This window comes from Pinus tabuliformis, chromosome 7, assembly GCF_031772625.1.
Source record: "Pinus tabuliformis cultivar Carrire ecotype Pingquan chromosome 7, CPIR1, whole genome shotgun sequence".
Classification (NCBI taxonomy): domain Eukaryota; kingdom Viridiplantae; phylum Streptophyta; class Pinopsida; order Pinales; family Pinaceae; genus Pinus; species Pinus tabuliformis.
The window spans coordinates 817,057,335-817,081,002 of record NC_142293.1 but is presented as its reverse complement, the minus strand read 5'-3'; the positions used below and the strand labels follow the sequence as shown (position 1 = coordinate 817,081,002).

The window sequence follows — 23,668 nt, the reverse complement described above, 5'->3', positions numbered from 1 at the left end:
AGAAACACTTAATAGAGGTTCCGGAATTCTGCACCCGCAATGGTCCAAATTCTGTGATTCCACTTTGGTTCTAATTGCCTGTTCATGAGGGACTCGAGCAATGTATGGCTAAATGTAATGGACTAGTATATTGGACTCATTTTGAGGATTAATGAAACTCTTTGGTGATTCCAATCATGGCTGTAAGCAGTATGTTTTCCCCTCTATAAATCTCATTTCATGTATGTTTCTCTTCTACTGAAATTGTGTAATGAAGTTGTCGGTCTCATTCTCTCATGGTTATATGTATGTTGCTAAGTAGTAACAGTACCTGTGGTAATTATAGATTTACTTGTGTTATTTGATAGCCTACAGTACCTGTGGTAATTACAGATTTACTTGTGTTATTCGATAGCCTACAGTACCTGTGGTAATTACAGATTTACTTGTGTTATTCGATAGCCTACAGTACCTGTATGAGCACAGATTTACATATGCTAATTAGTAACAAATGTATTCATGATGTATAGATCTTGGGACCTTAATTAGCACTCTGCAATTCCTGTCATTCCATCTCTTCTACCTTCCATCCTTCTGTTGGAACATTGTTGCTTAGGATTCTGTCTTGTTTACAGCCCTATGCATCTATTTCCCTCCTTTCTCTCCTCCTCTTCACCTTTACTACAACTTCAATATTAAGCTGCTCATTATTGTGTGTCGGCCATCAGAACAAGACATTCCTCCTTGAGATCAGCCTAATTCACCCCTGTATTTGGATCCATGTATCTACTTGAGTTCACCTTGATGAAAGACTATTGAACCAAGCCCCCCTTTATTATCTTTCAAAACTACGTGACAATTGGAGTGCAACATAATCCCTCAGATAATCCTAAATGCACTTCTCTCTTTAAGATGTCCTAGGCACTGGTCTACAATCAACCCAGAGGTTGTCTCTAGGAAGCTTTCTATATCTCTCCTAAAGCACTTGCGCTACAGGTGCTAGAAAAAGCAACAACAGGTCCATTAGAGTATCCTTAACTTGAAATAACACTTTTCTCGCTCACAATAAGTGCCATGTTGCTCCTTTAACCCCTCATGGCTACCCCAAGTGAAGTCGGCCCCCTTTTGAAGATAACCACATGCTTGAAAAGGTACATTAGGAAAGAGTTTTGAGTGGTTCAACTTGGAGATGACTTGACTTGACTTGGATGTTGCAACAATCATTCTCTTTGTCTTGGAGGATGTAGGACATTGCCATGGGGAGACAAATGCATTGTGAATTGTGAGACTACCATGAAGAATCATGGCCATGGCAAAAGATGTGTGCATACATAAGAAGATGGTCCATCTGGAGAAAAAATTGGTGTGCTAGGATAATGGCAATATGGGTGTTTCCGTTTTACATGGCGCATTTACCTTTATAGGGATTTTAAAAATAAGTCCACCTCCATGATGCCTACATACCAACCCAAGACATAAGAGTGTTCATCAAGGTAGGGGTTTACCACCCACCAAGTGGTAGTCAACAAAGCCATAAAACCAAGCACCAAGAAGAAGAATCTAAGGCGACGAGCCATGAGCATCCAACATCAAGAATCTAGGATACATGTTTACACTTCATCCCACATGGCCTTACAAGGTTATAAATTTTGCACATTTGGACTTACAAATGGCGTGGTCAAAGTTTTGGAGTACCCCTACTAAAAGAGGGGTAACAAAACCTATGCCCATGACATCCCAACATGCGTGTGCCTCCTCAAAGCTAGAAGGTTGTCCCAACCTAAGTCACAGGGTTCGTCAGATTTGAGCATGAGGTTCGAATTCAGGGGAATTTAAAAGCTTTAATTTCGGTTCGACGAATTTTTGTACAAGATCGACATAAATTTTGGTGGTTAATTCAAAGGGTTAATAGAACATCCTACATACCTCACCAATTCTAATCAATAGATTGTTAATGGAGGAGGAGATTACCTGCAGAAATCTGACAGTTGCGAGCAATTTGATGAAGAGATGCGACGTCGTCAAGCTACTCCGTGAAAACGACCTCGACGTTGATAAAACCAACCTGTAGTGCTTTAATGTATGTGCAAGGTACATATCAATGAAGAATCAATATGGGTTACTTAAATGGTAAGGGTAGGTTTCAATGCGAGTTAAAAAGAGAAAGTCTACGGGAGTTACGGGTGTCAATGTGAGAGTTACATAGAGGTAGGGTATGGGAGTTACGAGTGTCATTGTGAATTAGGCAGGGACAAGTTATTGGTTCTTGTAAAGTTAAACGATTTCAAATAATAAAATTAATTATTTTTTAAATAATAAATTTATATATATTAAAAATGGGTTCATATTCTTATAAAGTTTATTAATTTGGTATATAATATATACTATAAATTAATAAATTTTCATCTATAATATATAAATTTATTAATATGTTATATAGTTATTTATAGATATTAATTATGAATTAATATTCTATATAAGTGGTATATATTTTGAAAATTTGAAATATGTATATAATCGAATTTAATGGCGAAACTTATTTGAACCTCATCACTAAATACGAATTCAAATTGAACTTTATTGTTACCGAACTCGAACTCGAACCCGAACCGTGTGACATTGGGCTCAGCCTCCCATTGAAATGTACAAATGTCACTAGATCAACAAGTAACCTAAAAAGGCCACCTTTTCTCACCCCTCTAGCCAAAGTCCTTAGACTAGCTAGGTTACAATATTGATATTGTACTATTGTCTCGTGAATGCAACTCTCCATTGTACAACTGTCATACAAGAAACTAAAAAAAATAGTTTTCTTCAACATAAGAAAAAATAGAATATCCCTTAGCGCAAGAACATCACCTAAAGGAATCTAAGATTAAATGGAGCCAACTCCTCTCACAAAATAAGTAGCAGCATCACCAAGATCCACACTCATGCCTCCCTCTTACTCCTAAAGTCTGTTGAATAATAACCTGTCATATGTCATATGTCTCAAAACTCCACTATCCACGTACCATTTTACCAGACACAATGTTAGAGGATAAGTAAGAGACCAAAGCCATATTCACCCAAAAAAATTTGCAATATAAGAAAGATCTTCACCCTCTTAAAAACACTATCATCTACTAGAATAAATCAGGAACCTATTGCAAGTCTTCATAGGCATCTCACCTACTAAAATTAAACCATACCAACCAATAATCACATGATTCACATCAATCTACTACCTATCACTAGCAACCCCTAGAACAAATCAACAACTTATCAGAGGTCCTCATATGCATCACCCAATGAAAATACATCATAATATCCATCAATGGAGTAGATCCATCATCTCTTATCACAAGAAAAAACATCAAAACCGCTCACAAGAGCAAGTGCTCATCTCAAGCACACTAATTTCACAACACAACAACATTAAACAATGTCAAGTGCCTCTCTCAAATAATGTTTGACTGAAATACAAGCCCCCTCTCACCTCTAGAGTGATCTCAGCCATAAAATCTCTACAACCATGTAAAAAATTATACTCAAATTAGAGTTTTAATGGAAAATAGAAATTCCACCTTTATCATAGAGGTTTCATAGACCTTAACCCTACGAATTTCCAATGTTACAGTTGTTACAAAATACAAATAAAACAGCAGCAACAACGAACAATATTTCAACTCTTAATAACCCCAATCATCTACACAATCCAAAAGAAAAAAATGCTAACTGTGTTTCAATAAGTTTCATCCCCCTAGGGTAATCTTACCATGTACATAACATATTTGAAAACAACTTACGACAGTTGTAAAACAACAATCAAATCTTCCCTTATATTCTTCAATTATAATGTTCAATCACCCTTGACTTAGGACAAATTGCAGGGTGTATAGCACCAGAAATTACAAACCATGAAGAATATATATGGCCGAAAATCAAATTTGCAATTTACCACTAGTATTGGATAGTTGAAAACTTCATTAATATGCATAATGATGAAGTTCGTGTACATAACATAGCCTTATTAAGTTATTACAAGGCTAGTACAATCCACTAGCTCCCTAAAACCCTAGCTAAGGAAAGCCAAGAAAACCCTAGCTCACACCAAGGAGCTCACACAAGCATATCCCCGAAGGCAAGATGTCTCCTCTTCTTCTCTTTTTCGAGTACAACCTAGGGTTTCATTTCAAAACCCTAATCTCCAAATCTCCAAGGGATGAAACCCTAACCCTAGTCTTCAAGATGCCCCACATGCTCAAGAAACCCTACTGACTCCCAGAGAAAAAGAGATCAATAGAAGATCCAAGAGAGAGAGAAGTCGTGCACTCTTAGTCACATCTCTAGCACAAGTGTGAATATGAATGATGAGTGAATGATGATCATCTCTAATGTTTGGCTCACAAGAACAAACCCAAGCATCTCTCCAGAGCAAGCTCCAACAAAGATGTCCTCCTTCCCTTTTAACTTCTCCTAGGGTTTGCTCATTAACCCTAGCAAATCACTCCAAGAAGACAAGTGCAAAGAAGAGAATATGATGATAATGAAAGGACTCTTTCCTTTATATATATATATATATGAAGAAGGCCAACAATACATAACACATGTAGGCTAACATATGTGGAGCATTACACTCCATGGGCACACATGTCAAGCTCCAACATGATGTCGCAAGAAAGGCTCCAAATCCAAGGGCATTCCACAAGGTGTGTCCAACACTCCTAAAAGCCTCCAATGACAGCATCAGTCCTCCTAAACCATCTAGTCCACTAGGTCCACTCCCCCTACATAAATAATGTCACAACTTGGGTGTCCCCAAGTCAACTCCAAGACTTCATGCAAGTATCCAAGCTACCCTATGCTATCTAGGGCTCAAAGCCCTCCTCTAGGATGCGAAATGCTCCTCCTCCTAAGTAAGGCATTCTCTAAGCAACTAACCATCTCAATGTGGCCATTATGTAGAACATCACCCAAGCAATCAAGAGATCTCTAACACCGTTGGGAAGAATGCCAAGCAAGCACCCAATTGAGATTAAGCGACCACTTAGTAAATGCAGGTTTTAACCATGTACAAAAATTACCTGCAAATGAATTCTTAAAAAACAGAAAAAATATACACTGGGAAGAACATAAAAAAATATACACAAAGATTTTCTCCTAGAACCCAAAACCAAGAAAACCAAATTCATTTTTCATTATATTCCTTTCAATGTTACAAATTTACAATACATTATATACATGTTGAAGCATTCATAAACCCCAATCCATTAACCCTAGATTAAAACATAATTGTAGTTCTCTTGACCGAATCTACAAAATACCATGGGAAAAACCAATGCCCAAAACCATGCACAAAAAACATGTGTGTGTCCGCCCACAATCCTTGGGTCTGCCCCCCATCCTTAGGTCTACCCAAGCCCCAACCATCATTGGGTCTGCCTAAAAAATTTTGTGGAGTGGAGCTAGTCATGGAAAGAATATAACATATATCCCAACAGTAAACCATCTCCAATGTGCCAATTCGAAGAAAAAAACAATCTCCCATTTGCACATCCATCTTGGACCATCCAAGGTCTGCTCATATACCATGTAACCCAAACCTCATGAAGCACCCCCAAACATGGGAATGTCGGCTCAAAATGTTGGATGTCTCAAAACTACTTACATAGTTTATTTCCAAAAAGTTCAAGTGACATGGTATAAACACTTTAAGAGTAACCCCAAAAGTTAACAAAGGAATAGTCAATGTATGATCTTATAAAGCTTCTGTCTGGGGACTTTCTTGAATGTGAATATGCATCTATAGAATGTAATTTTGTTATCATATAATAAAATTATAAGAAAAAAAAAAATTATGAGGAAAAGAACAGGCACTAAGAATAGTTAATAAGCATCAAGGAAATCCTGTGTCATCTGTTGCAGCTTTATGTAGACAATACACATATGCTTCTAATTGACTCTAACAACCATCTCATGTTATTTTATCAGCACTCCTTTATTGTTATATTTAATTTTCGAAATATTTGAAGGATATGCCACCGCTAATCAAACAACTCATATAATTCTTCATAACATGTGGTATGTTTCATATTACAACTAGCTGTACTATGATGACATTCATTCATCAGGAAGGTAAGCATCCATCACCTCATGTTGACACTATAATGTAATGGACGACATATTGTCAAGACGGATTTATTAAGCTTTCAGAATTTCCCATCCAAATTGAGACATATAAATTCAAGACAGCTTTTCCTATAATGACCATTAAGGTCGTAACTACAGGACTCAAGTGCAGTGTATATACTATATGCTTGTTCATTTAATCTCAAACCAAAACCTACCATCTGGAATCAGGATACTCAATACACAAGAAAATAGCTTCCATTTCATTGGAGATGAAGCTGAATCTTTTTACCCACTCTCTTTCTGTAAGAGTTGTCAGTTTGTTACATTAATTCCATACCCTTACACAGCAAAGAAAGGAAGAAAATACAAATACTACTAGGCTCCTTCCCTTATATTTCATTGAGTGTGATTCTGAGTGGAAGTATAGGCTTGTGTCAGCCCTCCTCATTCTTACAATGCTTAATAATTGAAATTCAAAGTCAATCAAGGAATATAATTTATAGGAAAATTTAATCAAGGACTTAAGGACCTGTATAATAATGGCTACAATTAAATAGCAACTGACATGATTGGTATAACTGATAACATGGGAATATTGAAAACAACGGCATACCAGTAGCATCTTGAGGAGAGTATGTGTGCCAATGTGAGCAAGTGATTTAGTGATACGATTGTGCCCTTCCGGTTGATCAACATAGCGTGCCACACACTCGCCTTGTTCATAAGTCTCTACCAAAACTTCTGGGTGTACAAGTGGATATAAGGGCTTGGGAAAAGACACATCTTTCCACCTGCGGAAATTGTAAAGAAATCGACTCAACTGTGCAGCTTCTCTGGCAAGATCAACTTGAGACAACATAAAGACAGCAAATTGTTGTACACTTTCATCAAGTCGCAGCCATCTCAGTGCCGGCAGACGACTAGAAACCTTTGCAACCCAATTTATTATCACAAAATCCCTCCGAATCACTTCACTAACTCCAGGATGCCTGACTTTCACTGCAACAGTCATAGGGTTCATCTTCTGACCGGCATAACGAAATCTCAGAGTAGCTTTATGGACTTGTGCAATACTGCCAGAAGCCACGGGCTCCTCTTCAAAATCCTCAAATATGTCATCAATTCTACGACCAAAAGCCTTTTCAATAGTTTGCCGTGTATATGAAAATTTATGTGCCGGTGCCTTTGTCTGCAATTTTGTAAGCTCATTACATAAATCTCTGGGAAAAAGATCAGGACGTGTAGATGCCCATTGACCCCACTTGATAAAGGCAGCCCCTGATTTCTCCAAAGATCTATGAACAAGTTGCAGCCACATTTCTCTATACCTTCCTCCAAACGCAGAGGTAAATGGAGCCATGGCAATAGCTGGTGTGAATAAAGTAATCAAATAAAGTGCCCTTAGCACCAAAATCAGTCCCTCCACGAATGACCAGATAGATGAAGTGAAAGTGGCATGTCTATTGAGTTCTTGACTGTTTAGATAGAAATTGGGATGTAATTCTTGCGATTCAGCCCACCTATTACGTGCCCATGAAGCCTCCCCAATAATAACAGCCAAGACTCGAGGGGTAAGATGCGACCTAAAACAAGCCAAGCTCACAGCACAAGCAATCTTACTAATATTCGGAAATGCAGGACCACTATAGTAGCATATCAGCGAGAGTTTCCTCCATGCAGCTCGAGCATGGCAAGTCATGCCAGCACTTGCAGACATCACAAAAACGCCTTTGGTGTTATGTGGTCTACAAAGATCATGTCTGAGTTTGAAGAATCTTGAAAGCAATGGGATATAATGTGCCTTTCTTACACTTTCCTGGACAGAACTATACTTGTCATCTATCCTACTCCAGTGGGGCTTCTGGCACTGTAAATGATAAAATCTAAAACGGTTCCACAGTAGTTTAGGTAACCCGGGAGAAGTTGGGTGTCCATGTGTGCTAACTTCTATATCTTGGAACGTTCGGACTGAGAAACCACGTCCTACTTTCTTAGCACGCCCATATGCTAAAAACCTGCAGTAGATTATCGGGTCAGCATCAGCAATGGAGATCAATTTTAAAGCCTGCAGTGCCCTTAAGAGACTATTAAACCTCGAAAATTAAAATGAAGTATGAGGTTAATTTCCCTGTCAAATGAAAATAAAGCTGTTTGACCGACAAAATTATGAATTCACCTTTCAACACTGGAGTATGCCCGCAGACATTTTCAAATTTGCATTTCAGTGAGGAATTGAAAAAAAAAAAAGGGCCTTTCAATTAAAATTAGAAAATCGAAAGAGAAACCCTTAATCCAAATAGGAAAATCCAACAAAAACCCTCTAGTCGTTGCTTTGTTCAAAGGTAGCAAGGTGTTGTTGAATGCGATATCGCTGAACAGTTAAATCACAAGAAAACGGAGTCTAGTAACTTACATCGTTACGTATTCAACATCCTCGTTGCTGTTACTACTGGAGGTGTTTGATCCGAATTTCGTTCCATGTGATTGATGGGGTTTCGTCTGAAGACGCCATTAGCATCCTACTGCTGAGTGAGAGAAAAAGGTCGAAACTTCTCTGTCTCTATTTCTACGAGATTCCGCATGCAAGACGAGGAGATCCATACGTCGAGATATCCCGGCCAAACGAACCGACCTTGGCCTCTTCCAAATTCCTGGCCGGTCGTTAGCTTAATGTAAAAGGCGGTGATAACACCTGGGTTGATCACCAACAACAACTTTCTGAGTGGACGCTGCGTTTCCACCGAAACAAACCTGAATATGAATATAACTATACTGCACTGAAACAGGCAAAGCAAGCATGTGACCGAGCCCCCGACCAGTCACTTGATTTCCCGCCGCCAAGCAGGTCCGAACAGAGACCAATTCATTAAATAGTGGGATCATCAATCACGCCATGAATCTTCTTTATTTTAATTTTTCGTGTATGAATCTACAGACCAAGTGGAATGGCACGTAATATAAAAAGAAATACATAACTATAGTCATTCATTGCGTAATCAGTGTGTTTGGCTCTATGTAACTATGCTTTAAAACTGGTTTTCTTTGGTTAAAACTCTTTAGTAAGGAAAAAAAATTGGCTAAAATCTTTTTTTATCAAGGCAATAGGTTAAGGGTATAAAATTAGAGGGTATTTAGCACAATTACTAGTAGATCATTATGGTGGTATAGATATGGTTTTTTAGATATGGTTTTTTTTAATAATAATGAGGAGTTAACTTTTATTTATTAATAATAGTGATGAGTTAATTTCTATTTACTAATAACAATCCGTAATAATACATAAATAAAAAAAATTACATTAAAAAAAGGATTATTAGATTCTTACTTGCATTCAATCCCATCCCATATGACATAATAAACTTTGGTTTAATAATTTAAAGCCTTATGGTTAATTCTAACAATCACTCATACTAATTTTTTATATAAAATATAACAAGTTTAAATTTTTATTTTTATTTTAAATCAATATAAATTTATTTTAATTATATATTTATTAAGTAATAATTTTTCAAAAAATTATTTACTTAATATTCAAAATTAATATAAATTTATTTTAGCTATAAATTTATTAAATAATAATTTAATAATTTATTTTTTATTCAAAATTAAAATAGATTTATATTTTTTAATTTAAATTAAAATAGATTTATATTGATTTTTAATAATATTATTTATCTTTATAGAAATTGCATATGTATAATTTTTTTTAATTTTATTAAAGTTTTGATAATATATATAATTATGAGTTTTGTAATTTTTTTAAATCTTTTTTAATTTAATATATATAGTATTGATTTTAAAGAATATATTGTGAGTATTAAATTTTCATATATTTATAATTTAATTTAATTAAAAATATAATGATTAAATTATTATTTTAGTTTACAGTTATTATTTATATTTTTTATTATGTAATTTTTTATTTTTAATTATATATAAAACTAATTAAATTTATTAAGTTTTTATAGGTTTATTGATTAGATGTTTTAAATTTTTTTATAGGTTTATTGATTAGATATTTTGAAATTAATTATGAATATAAATTATTATTATTATTTAATAATATAATACTTATATTATAAAAAAAAAAATCAAAATATTGTTTTTAAACGTATTAATAGAAAACAAATTACAATATAGCAAATTAAATTGAATAGATAATATGATAATTATCAAGATAAAAATACAAATATTATTATAAAATCTTAATTTTGCATAAATTAAATTATATTTATTTTAAAAATATTAAAGCATTTAAAATATACATGTTAATGAGGAAATATTTCCATTTCAAAATTTTAAATTATATCAAACAAACATAAGTTCAGATTACATAATCTTTAAATTGATGCCTTTAGTCGAGAGTTCATTACTTCACCCTACCGGGCCTTGAGCTTTCAATTGATGAACTTACCGCCCTACCTGGAGTAGCTTGGAATTGGACATGGATACGCCCTCTGATGACACGGAACACTGAGAAGATATACCCCTCCAGATGCTATGAACCTATAGCTTTGACATAACACTAGGAGCTTTCTTTATTATCTTATAACACCTAGGCTTTTGAGAAGGAACTGGCCCGGGCTAATCGCCCGGATACCAAGAATTACTTACAAGATTCTCACACGAGCCACACCCCGCCGAACGAACCCGGCTTACCCACTGATTATTTACATATTTTTAAAAGATTAAAAAAGAATGTGTCAAGGGTGAGTTCCTAAGATAATTTTGGCTACTCAAATCACATGTTAAGCATGCTAGATATCTTAAGAGCAATATATATATATATATATATATATATATATATATATAATGTGTCTAGGAGTGAGTTCATAAAACATATTTAATGTATTGATAAATTGTTTTATATATATATATATATGTATATGTATGTATATGTATATATATGTATATATATGTATATGTATGTATGTATATATATGTATATGTATGTATGTATATATATGTATATATATGTATATATATATATATGTGTGTGTGTGTGTGTGTGTGTGTGTGTGTGTGTGTGTATGTATGTATGTATGTATGTATGTATGCTTCAAACATTTGAATAATAATCTCTATGATGGAGATGCTGACAAGAGCGAGGGTTTCAGATTTTAGGCTTCTGTGATTTTTTTTTATTTTTTTTAAGATTGTTTTCTGGATTATTTAAATTGATGGATAGGTTGGATTTTTTCATCTTTGTCCTGAGGATGAACCACAATAGTTGGTTCAAAACATCAACTAAAATAAGTGATTATGTGATTAATCCGGAAAACAATCTCGAAAAAAATAGCAAAGGTCTTCTAGTTTTGGCGTTCTTTGAAGGATATCATCGCAGGTGGAGACATGATCACGCTTAAGTAGAGGTCACGATATATCGAAATCCATTCTGATCTACCTTAATGGCGATGGTCGCAAGAGTTCTCGGTGTTTTGTGGCTCATACACCCTTTTTCCTCAATCAAACCAGCAAACATATGGTCGAGGTATATCGTCGAACTTTGCCTTTTCCTTAGTTCTAGGTTTCGGCCTGGTATGGAAACATGGCGATGTGGATCTTTGAGAAGTTAGAGGGTCGAAGGAATCCCACAACATTTGTTGTGATAGGGATAATTCCATTGCTTGGTCTCTAGTGCCAGGATGTGCAAGGCATGGCAACAGTTGACTACCTGTTGAGACTAGATACCTAAGTTGTTGTGGGCCTCAATGTTTCCTTAATTCATGAGAAGAATTTGGAGAGTGGCGAGCATGTCTGCAATGTGTTTGTCGAAACATCTGACCAAATTCTCCAAGACTAGGGTGGGTTAGTTCTCAAAATGTTTGACGTAATTCCCCAATGAATCTCGGCTCCCAAGACTATTAAGAATTAACTGAATTATTTTCGTGAGTTAGATCCTTTATCTCTAGATCCTAATTCCACCTCGTTTAAGTCTGGGTTTGGGGATTCAAATGTCCAAAAAATCCCTATTTTTGTCAAAACTTTGTTAGGAAAGTCCCTTTGTTTTATGATCAATGAAGGGGATGTTGTTCCTTCATTGGTAGACAGTATACATTTGTGGACAGGTATCCTTGTAGGAGCGATGAGACTCATGTTCAAAGGGAGGCATTTACAAGCATTAGATAAGCTTGGTAAGTATGGTGTTAAGAAGGATGCATCTATTTCTCTCTTGGCACGAATGTTTGGAGGTGCCAGAGGAATCAATACATCTTCGGCATCAAAACCCTTATCATTCAAGGATGACCTTAAGCTAGGTTCCATCTCCCAGGCACCTAAGGATCTTTTAGGTCCAACATTTATGGTGGAGCATTTAGCGGAGACCCCAATGCTCCAGATGAACGAGTTTTTTACAAATATTAAGATAATGGATTATAAGAAACAAGCAGTTATCTGCAGATTGAATGGTTACTGGTCGTCGTCTTCTATCCTCAAGGCTTAGGCTCACTAGAACTGGACCTAGAATCTTCATCTACTATTATGTTCCAAAGGATATTTTGTAGTAGTCTTCAAGGACCTCGAAGACTAACAACGGGTTTTCGACCAAGGGCCCTGGTTCTGGGGCCATGCAGGTCTTTTGGTTCAACCATGGTTCCTGGAATTTAACTGCCTTTCCATGAAATCTATGGCTACTTGGGTATGGGTAAGGCGCCCTAACATACTCCTCTAGTGGATTCGGCTAAACTTTCTCGAAGCCATTGGAAATTCAATTGGGCGCTTCATCAAAAAAGATAGTGAAAGATTGGCAAATGGGTTCATCTCTTTCGTAAGCATTTGTATTGAACTAGATTTGTGTGAAGATTTACCAGATAAAATCAAGCTAAAGTGGGATGGCAATGAATATCTTTGATCTTTTGTGTTATGGAAACATTGCTTCCATGTGTAGAATTTGTCAGGAGCCTAGGCATCTTGAGAATGCATGTTCAACCTCAAAGGGGTTTAACAATTCCCCGGAATCGCGAAAACCCAATCGTGGATGGCGGGATCAGAAGGAAACAACAAATGTCAAGAACTCAGCAGGTTAAAAGCAGGTTGTTTCTCAACAGTAGAAGACAACCCCTGATGCATCGATTCCCCAAGATCTAGTGCAGGCCCCTGTGGTTTCACCTCATCCCTCTACTGAGGAGAATCCTATGGCAAAAGTGTTTGAAGGAGCATTAGCAATTATTGTATCTGCAACCAGCGGGCATAAGCGCTCCCATGAGTATGGACTTTCAGACAGTGATAAAGAACTTTCGTGCTCTGTTGAGCAGCTAACAATGGAGCTCTCTCAAAAAAAATGAGGATTTGACTTTATCCTTGGTTGTAACCAAAATTCAGTAAGATGGGTGGATGTACATAGGACAAAAGGGGCAAAAAAAATCCTTGAACAATTTAAGTATGTGATGCCAACAACACTAAAGTTGTTTATTTGAAGTTTTAGACTTCAAGATCTAACTTGTTTTTTTATATGGTAGTATTGAATTTACTATATATATATATATATATATATGAAGAAGAAGGTAATAGATTTTATTCAATGTTGCAATTTAATAAGATAGATTTCTTTGTAATTCACGTTGTTTATGGGGAAAATAAATTCTTGTAACATTTTAATTCACGAATAGGAATGATAAAATGAAATCTAAGAAATGGTTCATTGGGCATACTTTAAATATATCCAATTCTAAATTAAGTAGGGTCAAATTAAATGATTAAACAAGATTTGTGACAAAAAAAACTAATGGTTATTATTCATTTCACTTGGATTCATTAAAAAAAAAAGAGTTTTAAAAATCAACTTTGTCTTTACAATACCGATTACAATTTAGCTTTGTTTTTAGAATATTCGTTACAATTTAATTTTTGGTCTTGGAATACCAATTCCACATTAATTCTTCCCCCAAGTTTTTTAAAAATATAAGATGGGATAATTTAAATTGAAAAGGGAATTTGTTACAGTATGGTGTTTCTATTTTTAGTGCTTTAGGTCCTTGTTTAATGGGATGTGGAAAGAAATAGATATGATGATAAAAACACATAAATATTTATACACAATAGGAATCATGGTACAAAACACATCTATATAATAATAAGGGGTTACTTATGTTCATATTTATGTACAATATTTGTCAATTGTATGTAACTTTAGTGGTTAGGATGAAAAGTTGTTTCCTTCCACACCTAGACTTATGAAGAGAAATGGATATGTTGGAAATATTGTTGTCATTGATATCAGAGACATCTAGAGACTACATATGTCCAAGATAAAGATTGAAAAATGAAGATTGTCAGAAATATTATTTTTGAACTTTCAATGCCTGATTTGGATACCCTATATTTGAATGATTTTTTGCTCTAATTTCATAACTCAAATTGGAGCATAAAATATATTGTTGGAAATCTTATTCTGAGACCTTTCCAACAATATATGGAAATCCCTCTAACTCCATAGGAATGAGAAGATATGAAATATTTCAACAGGATGACCCATCCAAAGTACAAGCAAGCTTATCCATTCAATTTTACAAGTCAACCCCATATGTGAATGTAAAAACAATATAAATAAAGGTTATATGAGTTCATTTGTGCAAAATCCGTCCAAGAAGAGATTTGAGGTTGCAAGAGGAGTTGAGGAATAATTTTTTGGGTGATTCTTGGAGTCTAAAAATGGAAGCAAAAATGTGATTTAAGGCATTAACCAGTCATCTTGGAATTTTCGTTATAAAATTTGTTATGAAATGTTTTAGAACATGAAACTTGGGGGATACAAATAGAAGATATTCATGTACTTGTGGTTCAAATTTTAGACCTTGATTCACTATAATTTCAAATATATGGTCCAAGGAAGTTAGGCTTCATGGATGTTCATCAAACAGGTTAACCTGAAATTTTCACTATAACTTTTGTTTTGTGATGTTTTAGAAGATGAAACTTGGAGGATACAGATACAAGATCTTCATGTACCTGACGTTAAAAATTCAAATCTTGGATTGCTATAATTTCATAAATATGATCTAAAGTTAGGCTTCCTGAATACTCTTGAAATTTTCTTCAAATGAGTTAGCTTGGTATTTTGATTACAAGTTTCTTTGTATGATGTTTCAGAATCTGAAAGGTGGAGGAGATAGAGGTAGATCTCAAGGTACCCATGGTAGAAATTCTAGATCTTGTTTTGCTATAATTTCAGAGATATGATATGTGGAAGTTAGTGTTCCTAAATGCTACTGAAACATGCTTCAAATAGGCTTAGAGTGTGGCATTTTCTTTATAACTCTCTTGCTTAGATGCTTTAGATTGTTAAATTTGGATGAGACATAGAGATATCTTTGGGTACCTATGGTAGAAATTTCAAAACCATATTTGCAAAATTGAATACATGGCATATTGGGAAAGTTCTTTCTTGGGAAGAAGCCAAAAGCAACAAGTTTTGGGAGAAGTATACTTGATGAAGGAAGAAGAAACATGTAGATTTGGTAAAGGAAGAAGCAACTAAAATACCTGGTGAAGACAGAAGTAGCAAGCAAAATGAGTGAAAGTAGAAGCAAATAACAAGCATCGTGAAGAATCAAGCAAACTCAGTGAAGTAGGTTGGTGCCTACAAACTAGCAAAGGGGATTGGTGTCTCCTATGGGTTGGTGCCTAAAAAGAAGCAAAGAGGATTGGTGTCTCCTATAGTTTAGTGCCTACAAGGAAACATAGGGGATTGGTGTCTCCTATAGGTTGGTGCCTACAAAGTAGCAAAGCGGATTGGTGTATCTTGTAGGTTAGTGCCTACAAATTGATGTAATAATAGGTTGGTTCCTACAAGATCTTTCATATAAAGATTTTTATGGTTTTCTCATGTAAGGGTTTCCACATATATCTTGTGTCACTTGTTCACTTTATTATATTGATGTTTTATGATATTCAAATGTTTAAGTAAGAAAAAATTGCCATTATATTGATTCACCCCCCTAGTATAGTTGTGAACCCAACAATTGGTATAAGAGTAGGTTATTTTAGAAGAAGTCTAACCACTAGAAGGAAGATCTTAAAGGGACCATAGCAATTCAAGATGGATCTTACATAAACAAAGCTCCATTATTGGATGAATCTTACACAAACAAAGCTCCATTATTGGATGAATCTTACACAAACAAAGCTCCATTATTGGATGGATCAAATTATGTTTTATAGAAGATAAAGAGGAGGGAATATCTTATTTATTTTGTGTTGATGCTTGGAATTTTATAATATATGGAAGGAAGGATGATAAACATAATGTAGAAGTCATGAGTGCCATCTTGAGTGGCCTATCAAAATCGGATTCCAATAAGTTATTTCATTGTGAAACAACTAAAGAAATGTTGGATGAGTTGTAAAGCATCTAGGAGGGAGATGACATTCACGCTGCATATGAAATGAAGAAAGAAAAGTTAGCTCAAAAGGAGGTAGCCTCCAAAGATTCAAAGACATGAGATTTCAAAGCTTGTGATTACTCCAACAATGTGTCAGATGCAAAAGATCAAGTGTAATCTACCTCAAGAGGAACTAACAAAGCCAAATGTAAGTTATCGTTTTGTTGTAATTGTAGTAAAGTAGGTCATTTTGATTTTAAATGTCCATAAGAAAAATTGGAAGATAGCGATGTTGAAGAAGATCTCCTAGCCATGAATGCTCAAGCTACTAAGAATCAAAATGAAGATTCAAGCCTAGAGGAATAAATTGAAGGTGAGGCAGATCTAGTGAGTGCCCTAGAAGAAACAAAGAGCTCATAGGCAAGAAAAAAAAGTAGAATGAGATTTTACATAAATATGAGAAGAAATTTCATGATTTTGATGAAGCAGTACCGGTCATCCTCCTAAAGAAACCAGAAGAGGCTAAGAAAATGGAGGATACATTGATAAGTCAATTGAAAGAAAAGGAAAAAAATCGTGAGAAGCTAGAAGCAGAGATTGTATCCTTAAGGAAGGATCTAGAGAAGGGAAATGCTCAATTGAATCTAAACTTAAAGTTTGTAAACGAGACTGAATCATTAGATAACATTCTCAGTTTCCAGAGATCTACTCTTATTAAAATAGGTCTTGGATATCATGAAATTGTCAAGGGAGAATCAAGCTCAATGTCATCGGGAGAATAATACAAAAGCTAAACTGGAAGCTATGTTAATTTGCTCAAAACATCTATCAATGAAAACATAAGCAAGAAGGAATGAGAGGGAAAACAAAGATATAATCATCAACGAAATAAAGCAACATCGATCAAGGAAGTGGATATCAATCAAGACCTAGGAATGGATTCATAATAATAATTCCCCCAACAAGACCTTTTACATTAAGGTATCAAAATCTCTTTAATGTATTGTTCTACATGTAACGATTTTGTTCATAAGGCAATAAATTGCAAAGCATATGTAAGAAATGAATATATGAGGAATAGGAGCAGGGGATCATATAAGATCTCAAGGAATGGTTTTTTGAGTAGCAATCCTATAATTTTTAATGAGAATGATGTCAGAAATTATAATTCATTTTCCTCCTTATTAGAATATGTTGAATGTTTCAAGTGCAATAATTTTGGACAAAAAGCTCATGATTGTAGAAGTAGTACATTGAGGCTTCCAACTCAAAGAAGAGAAGAAGATATTGTTCGAGATAGAAATAAAAAAGAAGGGTATGGAGAAGGAAGTAAGAGGAGTAGGTATAATGTGTTCTAGCTCTATGTGTTCAACATGAAGATAATCAAGAGCATATAGACAATGGATGTTCAAGTCATATGGTAGGAGATAGAGCAAATTCATCTCTCTAAAAGAAGTCAAAATAGGTGGTGTCACCCTTGGAAATAATGATTCGGGAAGGAAAATTGGAAAAGGCACAAAAATTCTTGTCAATGGAAGGAAAAAGACTCAGAATGTTCTAGTAGTTAAAGGTATAATGCACAATCTATTGAGTGTAGGTCAAATGGTTGATCAAGGGTATTATCTCACATTCAATTCCAAAGGACGTGAAATAAGAAAAACATATTTAGGAAGGTTGATAGCGAATGCAATCAGGTCTCCAAACAATGCATATGTCAATACAATTTGAATAAATAAAAACTCCTTTATGGGAGTAACATGCATAACAACTCATAAATTAAAAAACAAAGTAGGAGACTGCAACACATTAAGAAGGTGGAAGCTTTTGAGAGTGCACTGTAGGATAGAATGGTGAAATGGAATGGTAGCAGGATATGAATCTATAGTAGAAAGTGAAGTAAATGATGCATTTCAATTAACAACAATGCATAAGTTCAAGGAGAGCAACATCTTTCCCTTGATATCAACAAAGATGGAGATTTATAAATAAGGAGAAACATTAGTTTAGGGGGAACATTCCTTTAATGATAAAAGGAAAAGTTGCAGAAATGGAGAAGTTAATATCAAGGGAAGTCAAAAGAGTCAAAGTTGTAGAAAAAAATAAACATAATCCTAGGGGAGCAATCCCAAAAGGAAGAAGTACAAAGAAGTTCTAACATAGGGGAAGCAATCTCAAGGACAAAGCTACATAAGAGGAAATGTTACATGTAGGGAAATATAGACACAACCTTGATAGAGGGAGCCTAGTTACTGATAAACAAAAAGTAATCAATTAGAGGAAGTAATTATTTTGTTGTTAAGATCTTAGGGTGGGGAATTGCAACCATAAGCAAAAATATCTCTTTGTAATTGACGTCAAAGGGGGAGAATATGAAAACATAAGGAGAGATAACAGAGAGGGAGCAATTGTAGGCACTTAGAGAAGTCACAAGTATACGAAGAGTTGTAGACACTAAGAAAAGTTTTATACAAAAGAAGAGTTATAGATAAGGAAAAGCACAACTTCAACGGGAGTATCCCTTTTCCATTGATGTCAAAGGGGGAGAAGTTGTAAGCACAAGGAAAATTGTAGAGAGGGGAAGTTCTCCAATATTATTGCAAAATTAACTAATAGTTGCCATCAATGGAAAAGGAGGAGATTTTTGGAAATATTTTTGTCATTGATGTCAAATACATTGGGAGACTACATATGTCTAAGATAAAGATTAGAAAATAAAAAAATTGGAAATATTGTTTTTGGACTTTTGATGCCCAATTTGGATACCTTATATTTGAATGAAATTTTACTCTAATTTCATAGCTCAAATTGGAGCATAAGATATATTTTTGGAAAGCTTATTCTAATACCTTTCCGGTGGTATATGGTACTCCCTCTAACTTCATATGAATGAGGAGATATGAAATATTTTGGCAGAATGGCCAATCCAAAGTACTCTAAGAAGGCTGACCCAACTAATTTTACAAGTCAACCCCATAAGTAAACATACAAACACTCTAAATGACTGTTATACAAGTTCATTTGTACACAATCCATCCAAGAAGAGATTTGAGATCACAAGAGGAGTTGAGGAATAATTTTGGGGGTGATTCTTAGAGTCTAAATGTGGAAGCAAAAATGTGATTTATGGGGTGAACAACCCATCTTAGCATTTTCACTATAAATTTTGTTTTGGGGTGTTTCAGAATGTGAAACTTGGAGGATACATATATAATATCTTCATGTACATGTTATTCAAATTCCATACCTTGATTGAATATAATTTCGAAGATATGGTCTAGGGAAGTTAGGCTTTCCGAATGCTCATCAAATAGGTTAGCTTCAAAGTTTTGCTATAACTTTTGTTATGGGATGTTTCAAAACGTAAAACTTGGAGGATATAGATAGAATATATTCATGTACTTGTATAAATAACTTGAAATTTGCAGTTACTAATGAATTTAGACTAAAAACAATAGACACAAATTTCTTCTACTCAATCTGCAGAAAACATACAATAGAAACACATGCAATCATTCAATCACAATGAACACAATTTTTACTGGGGAACATGTTATCACTCAGGTTGTCCCCCAGGTCAGAGTAAAGGGATACGGCTGAGGTAACCACAAACCAACTTTGGACTGCAGGTTCTAGCCCACTTGCAGTCAGAGAGGGCTCTCTCTTTATGATTTTAGCTTTGTTGATGATGATTCTAGGCTAGCTATCAAGTTCAGGGATTTTTTGTTTGTGTTTTGTTTGTGTTTTGGTGGGAAAATTGATGTTTTCAAGTAAAGAGGCAAGTGTGGTGTGAAAGTTTCAAACCATTGGGCATGGAGTCAAGGATGTAAGATTGCTGGTGCGTTTTCTTGGTCACAAGAGGAATAAGGAGCAAGGTAGCTGCACATGGAACAATTTTCCAAATTTAAAGGATGGAAAGAATGCTAAGGAAGGAGAGGCAATTAAGAATCTCTCAGTCAGCTTAACAGAGGAAAGTGGATGATCTCTATCTAAGGGCAGTAAAGAATCCTTAGATAACTGTCAAACACATGTGAATAAGAGTAAATATGAGCCACAAGGAATTCATATTCATGTCCAGTTCATTTCAGATGAAAAAACATAAAGAAATAGCAGAAACTGAGCCTAGAGTGCAGTTAAACAAGTTCTAAGCTAATCTTTCTTTTTGCTATTTGGATGGTGAAAAATGAAAACAGAGGTAAGAGGCACTTATTGATTCATGTTGCAGCACAAGAATTCCATCATTCGGTCTCTAGAGACCAGTAAAAATAGATCACGCAGTCATTCTTCCAATCTCTTCAGCAATCTTTGATTAAAGAAAAGTCTCAGACATACAGTGCGAGTCTCTAATGAAAAGTTATCAATCAACCAACCCTTGAAACAATATAGTGGGTGGTATATATAGGTGAGATTCTCCAAAATTGTTTATTACAGCTGTGACCTAAGCAGGTCTGAAAGTAAATGATTACTCTAACATAAACTTATAAATGCAAAAAATATCTATGAGCTGCACTGAGGGTAGTCGTATCAGAACTGAATCAATGCGTTGTCCTTGGTGGCTTGGCGCAGTGCTTCTGTAATAATTGAGCATGGACTTCTACTCCATTGTAGTTCGGTGGCTTTAAATGCTTTAACTGTGATTTGAGGGCTGGGATGGGCTTACACCTCCTGACTTGACTCTGCTGGAGGCCAATTAATGCTGACCTGCCTTGGGAACTGAAGATTTCCATTAAAAAATTAACTGATACTCTTTGCCGCTTCATCTCTCCTCTGATACTCTTTGACAAATGAATTGGGTTGGTTTCTCTCTCGTTGCGGGTCAAATCAAAACTTAATGGCCGTTGTTCGGCCCTCTGCTTTCTTTAGAATTGTCTTTTGTTCATCTCTGCATGCCTCGCGAAGAAAAATAGGTCATTCGGTGCCTTTTGGGCTTGCTGGGGGCTGCGCAATGAGGGATTTTCCATTTCGGCCCTTTTCCCGTAGCCATGCGCGATTAGCGCTAGGCGCTAATCGCGCATGAAAAACTGCCTCGGAATTTGAATCTGGGCCTCCTAAGCACGATTTTCGCCTTTTGCCTCAAAATTGATGATGACGTCAGCATGTGGGACCATGGTACGGTGGATGACGTGGCAGGGTGACGTCAGCATGTATGGCGAATGACGTGGCAAGGGTGACTCAGCAGAGGGCCGACGTGTGCAGATGACGTGGTGAAGGTGGCTCGGTAGACACGTGGAACCAGACAGGCGACATGGGGTGCGCGTACAGAAGGCGGAAAGCGGTTTCATCGGACCGCTTTCTGTACGAGGGTGGTATCCGTCAGAGCCCCTCCGATGCAATAGGAAGTGGACAAGTGTCTTTAGGTATGGCGAAAAAACCGCCTCGCTATCGGAAGCTAACGACCGAGCAGCGGGGCGCCTCCGAAAACGCCGAGAGCCGTTGGATGGGGAGGGCCCGATCCGACGGTGGACAGAGCGCGGAGCTGGTGGGAGCATAATGGACGGGCGCTCGAATATGCGAATCTTTATATGGCGCGGCGGGGGGTTTAGAACTTAGGAAATGTGGGTTATGGGATTGTTTAACGAGCGGGGTTAATGTTTTATGCACACAACTTTAGGTTGAGGGTGGAAAAGAGGGTTTTTTAGGGCTAGGGTTAGGGAAAAAGGTTGTTAGCATGACCAGGTGTCACACTAACTCCTGTTAGGACGCGGACGGGTTCATGATAGTCCTAGGTGGACTATTATGTCCCAGAACTGATAAATACATAGCTATAGTGCTAGAGGGCAGGGTATGTATATAGGGGAGTTATTTAGTATAGATTTAGTAGCGGAGGGGGAAATAGATAGGGGGCTATATAATATAGTCAGGAGTTAATATGGAGATGATGAGAAAGCGCTAAGGTAAGGAACCTTAGGCCATTATGGGGAATAGGACTTTGTAATAGAAGAATGGAAATCCTTGAGTAAAGCAGATCTTCACCAAGGCCAATGATGTGGAAAATGATGACTAAGAGGCATCAAGCAGATCTTGACCTCTTTGGGAAAATTAGTGAGTGATTTGGGGAATAAAAATGAACAGGGGAGTTAGTTATGTCTTGCTTGACTTCCTCTAGATGAAAACTGCATCATGGCTGTGATCTGAAAAGATATAACACTTAGAAACACAAGATTGATCATGAATCATCATTCTGCAACCTCAAAAACTACCTACCCGGCCTACCATCCTGACATTTTTTCTTCTCTTTGGTTTGGGTGCACTTAGACTTGCAGGCCTAGCTTTACAAATTTTTCTTTTTCCTGTTATCCTATCTAAGTCTACACTTATTTCTTCCAAGGGCCCAGATTAAGCAGTTGGGCTCCTTTGATTCTCTACTTATCTACAAATCTGCCAAGATTAAACTGTTTGGACATATATCATTCTCTATATTATAAAACAGGAAATTGAAACCTAGGGAGACCAAGTTTAAGCTGTTTGGCCCTCCCTTTTATAGGACAAAAATGGTTGAGTCATCAAAATTGGAATTCAGCAGTGGCATTTGGATTGGCACACTTTCACAGTATCTTCTTTAACCTCTTTTTGGAAATATGGAACACTGCAGCATGCAAAGTATGACATATTGGGCATGTAAAGATGTCAATCATGAAAAATGAACACCTGTCGCAACAGGAGGCTAACAGTGGCTCCACTTGGGGATGGCTTTTCCTTGTGAAAAGCCAAGAACAACAGGTCAGAATGCCTTGATCTTCTATGGTTGCTGCAGATTGAAGGAACTTCTTTATGCTGGCTGTTAGATAATTAAAACTCTGTAATATAAACAACCTCCTCCCCAACTGAAATATTGTGAAATGCATAACACTGCCTGCTTTCTTCTGCGTGCTTGGTATTATGTAGAATGTTGCTTGAGCATTGCCTTTGAAACATTTTCAAAACATAGATAAAAAATGATATGTTTGCTTTACTTTGCTTTGACCAGGGTGCTGATATGTACTGAAATATTGGTCCGTTTTGCTACCTTTGACTGAAGATTACCAACAACTTCCCTTTACCATGCGATGCTGTGATGTGACTGTGCCATTTTTGTTGTTTTGTTGAGGTTAGTGCAGAGACAGAGCTTTTGAACTGGAGCACTTGTATTGGCTGTGTCTTCTCAAAATTCACTGCTTCTCCCTTGACAATAGGTTTGCTATAAAAAAAATGAAAACAAAATGTTGATATATACAAATATCGCCGTACAAAAGATATATACAAAGCTGCATTGTGTCCCT

The 23,668-nt window shown here is 36.1% G+C and overlaps 1 protein-coding gene across 1 annotated transcript in view; it reads right to left on the bottom strand.

Moving 5' to 3' along the window:
- Nucleotides 1-9,041, bottom strand: part of LOC149250096 (uncharacterized) — a 53,719-nt gene extending 44,678 nt beyond the window's left edge. The window contains exons 1-2 of the mRNA XM_089458913.1: nucleotides 8,507-9,041; nucleotides 6,707-8,108 (exon numbers count right to left, since the gene is read on the bottom strand). Of these exons, the coding sequence (XP_089315039.1) occupies nucleotides 6,707-8,108; nucleotides 8,507-8,508 (1,404 nt within the window). The 5' untranslated portion in view covers nucleotides 8,509-9,041. The remainder of the gene's footprint in view (nucleotides 1-6,706; nucleotides 8,109-8,506) is intronic.
- Nucleotides 9,042-23,668: the final 14,627 nt, after the last annotated feature.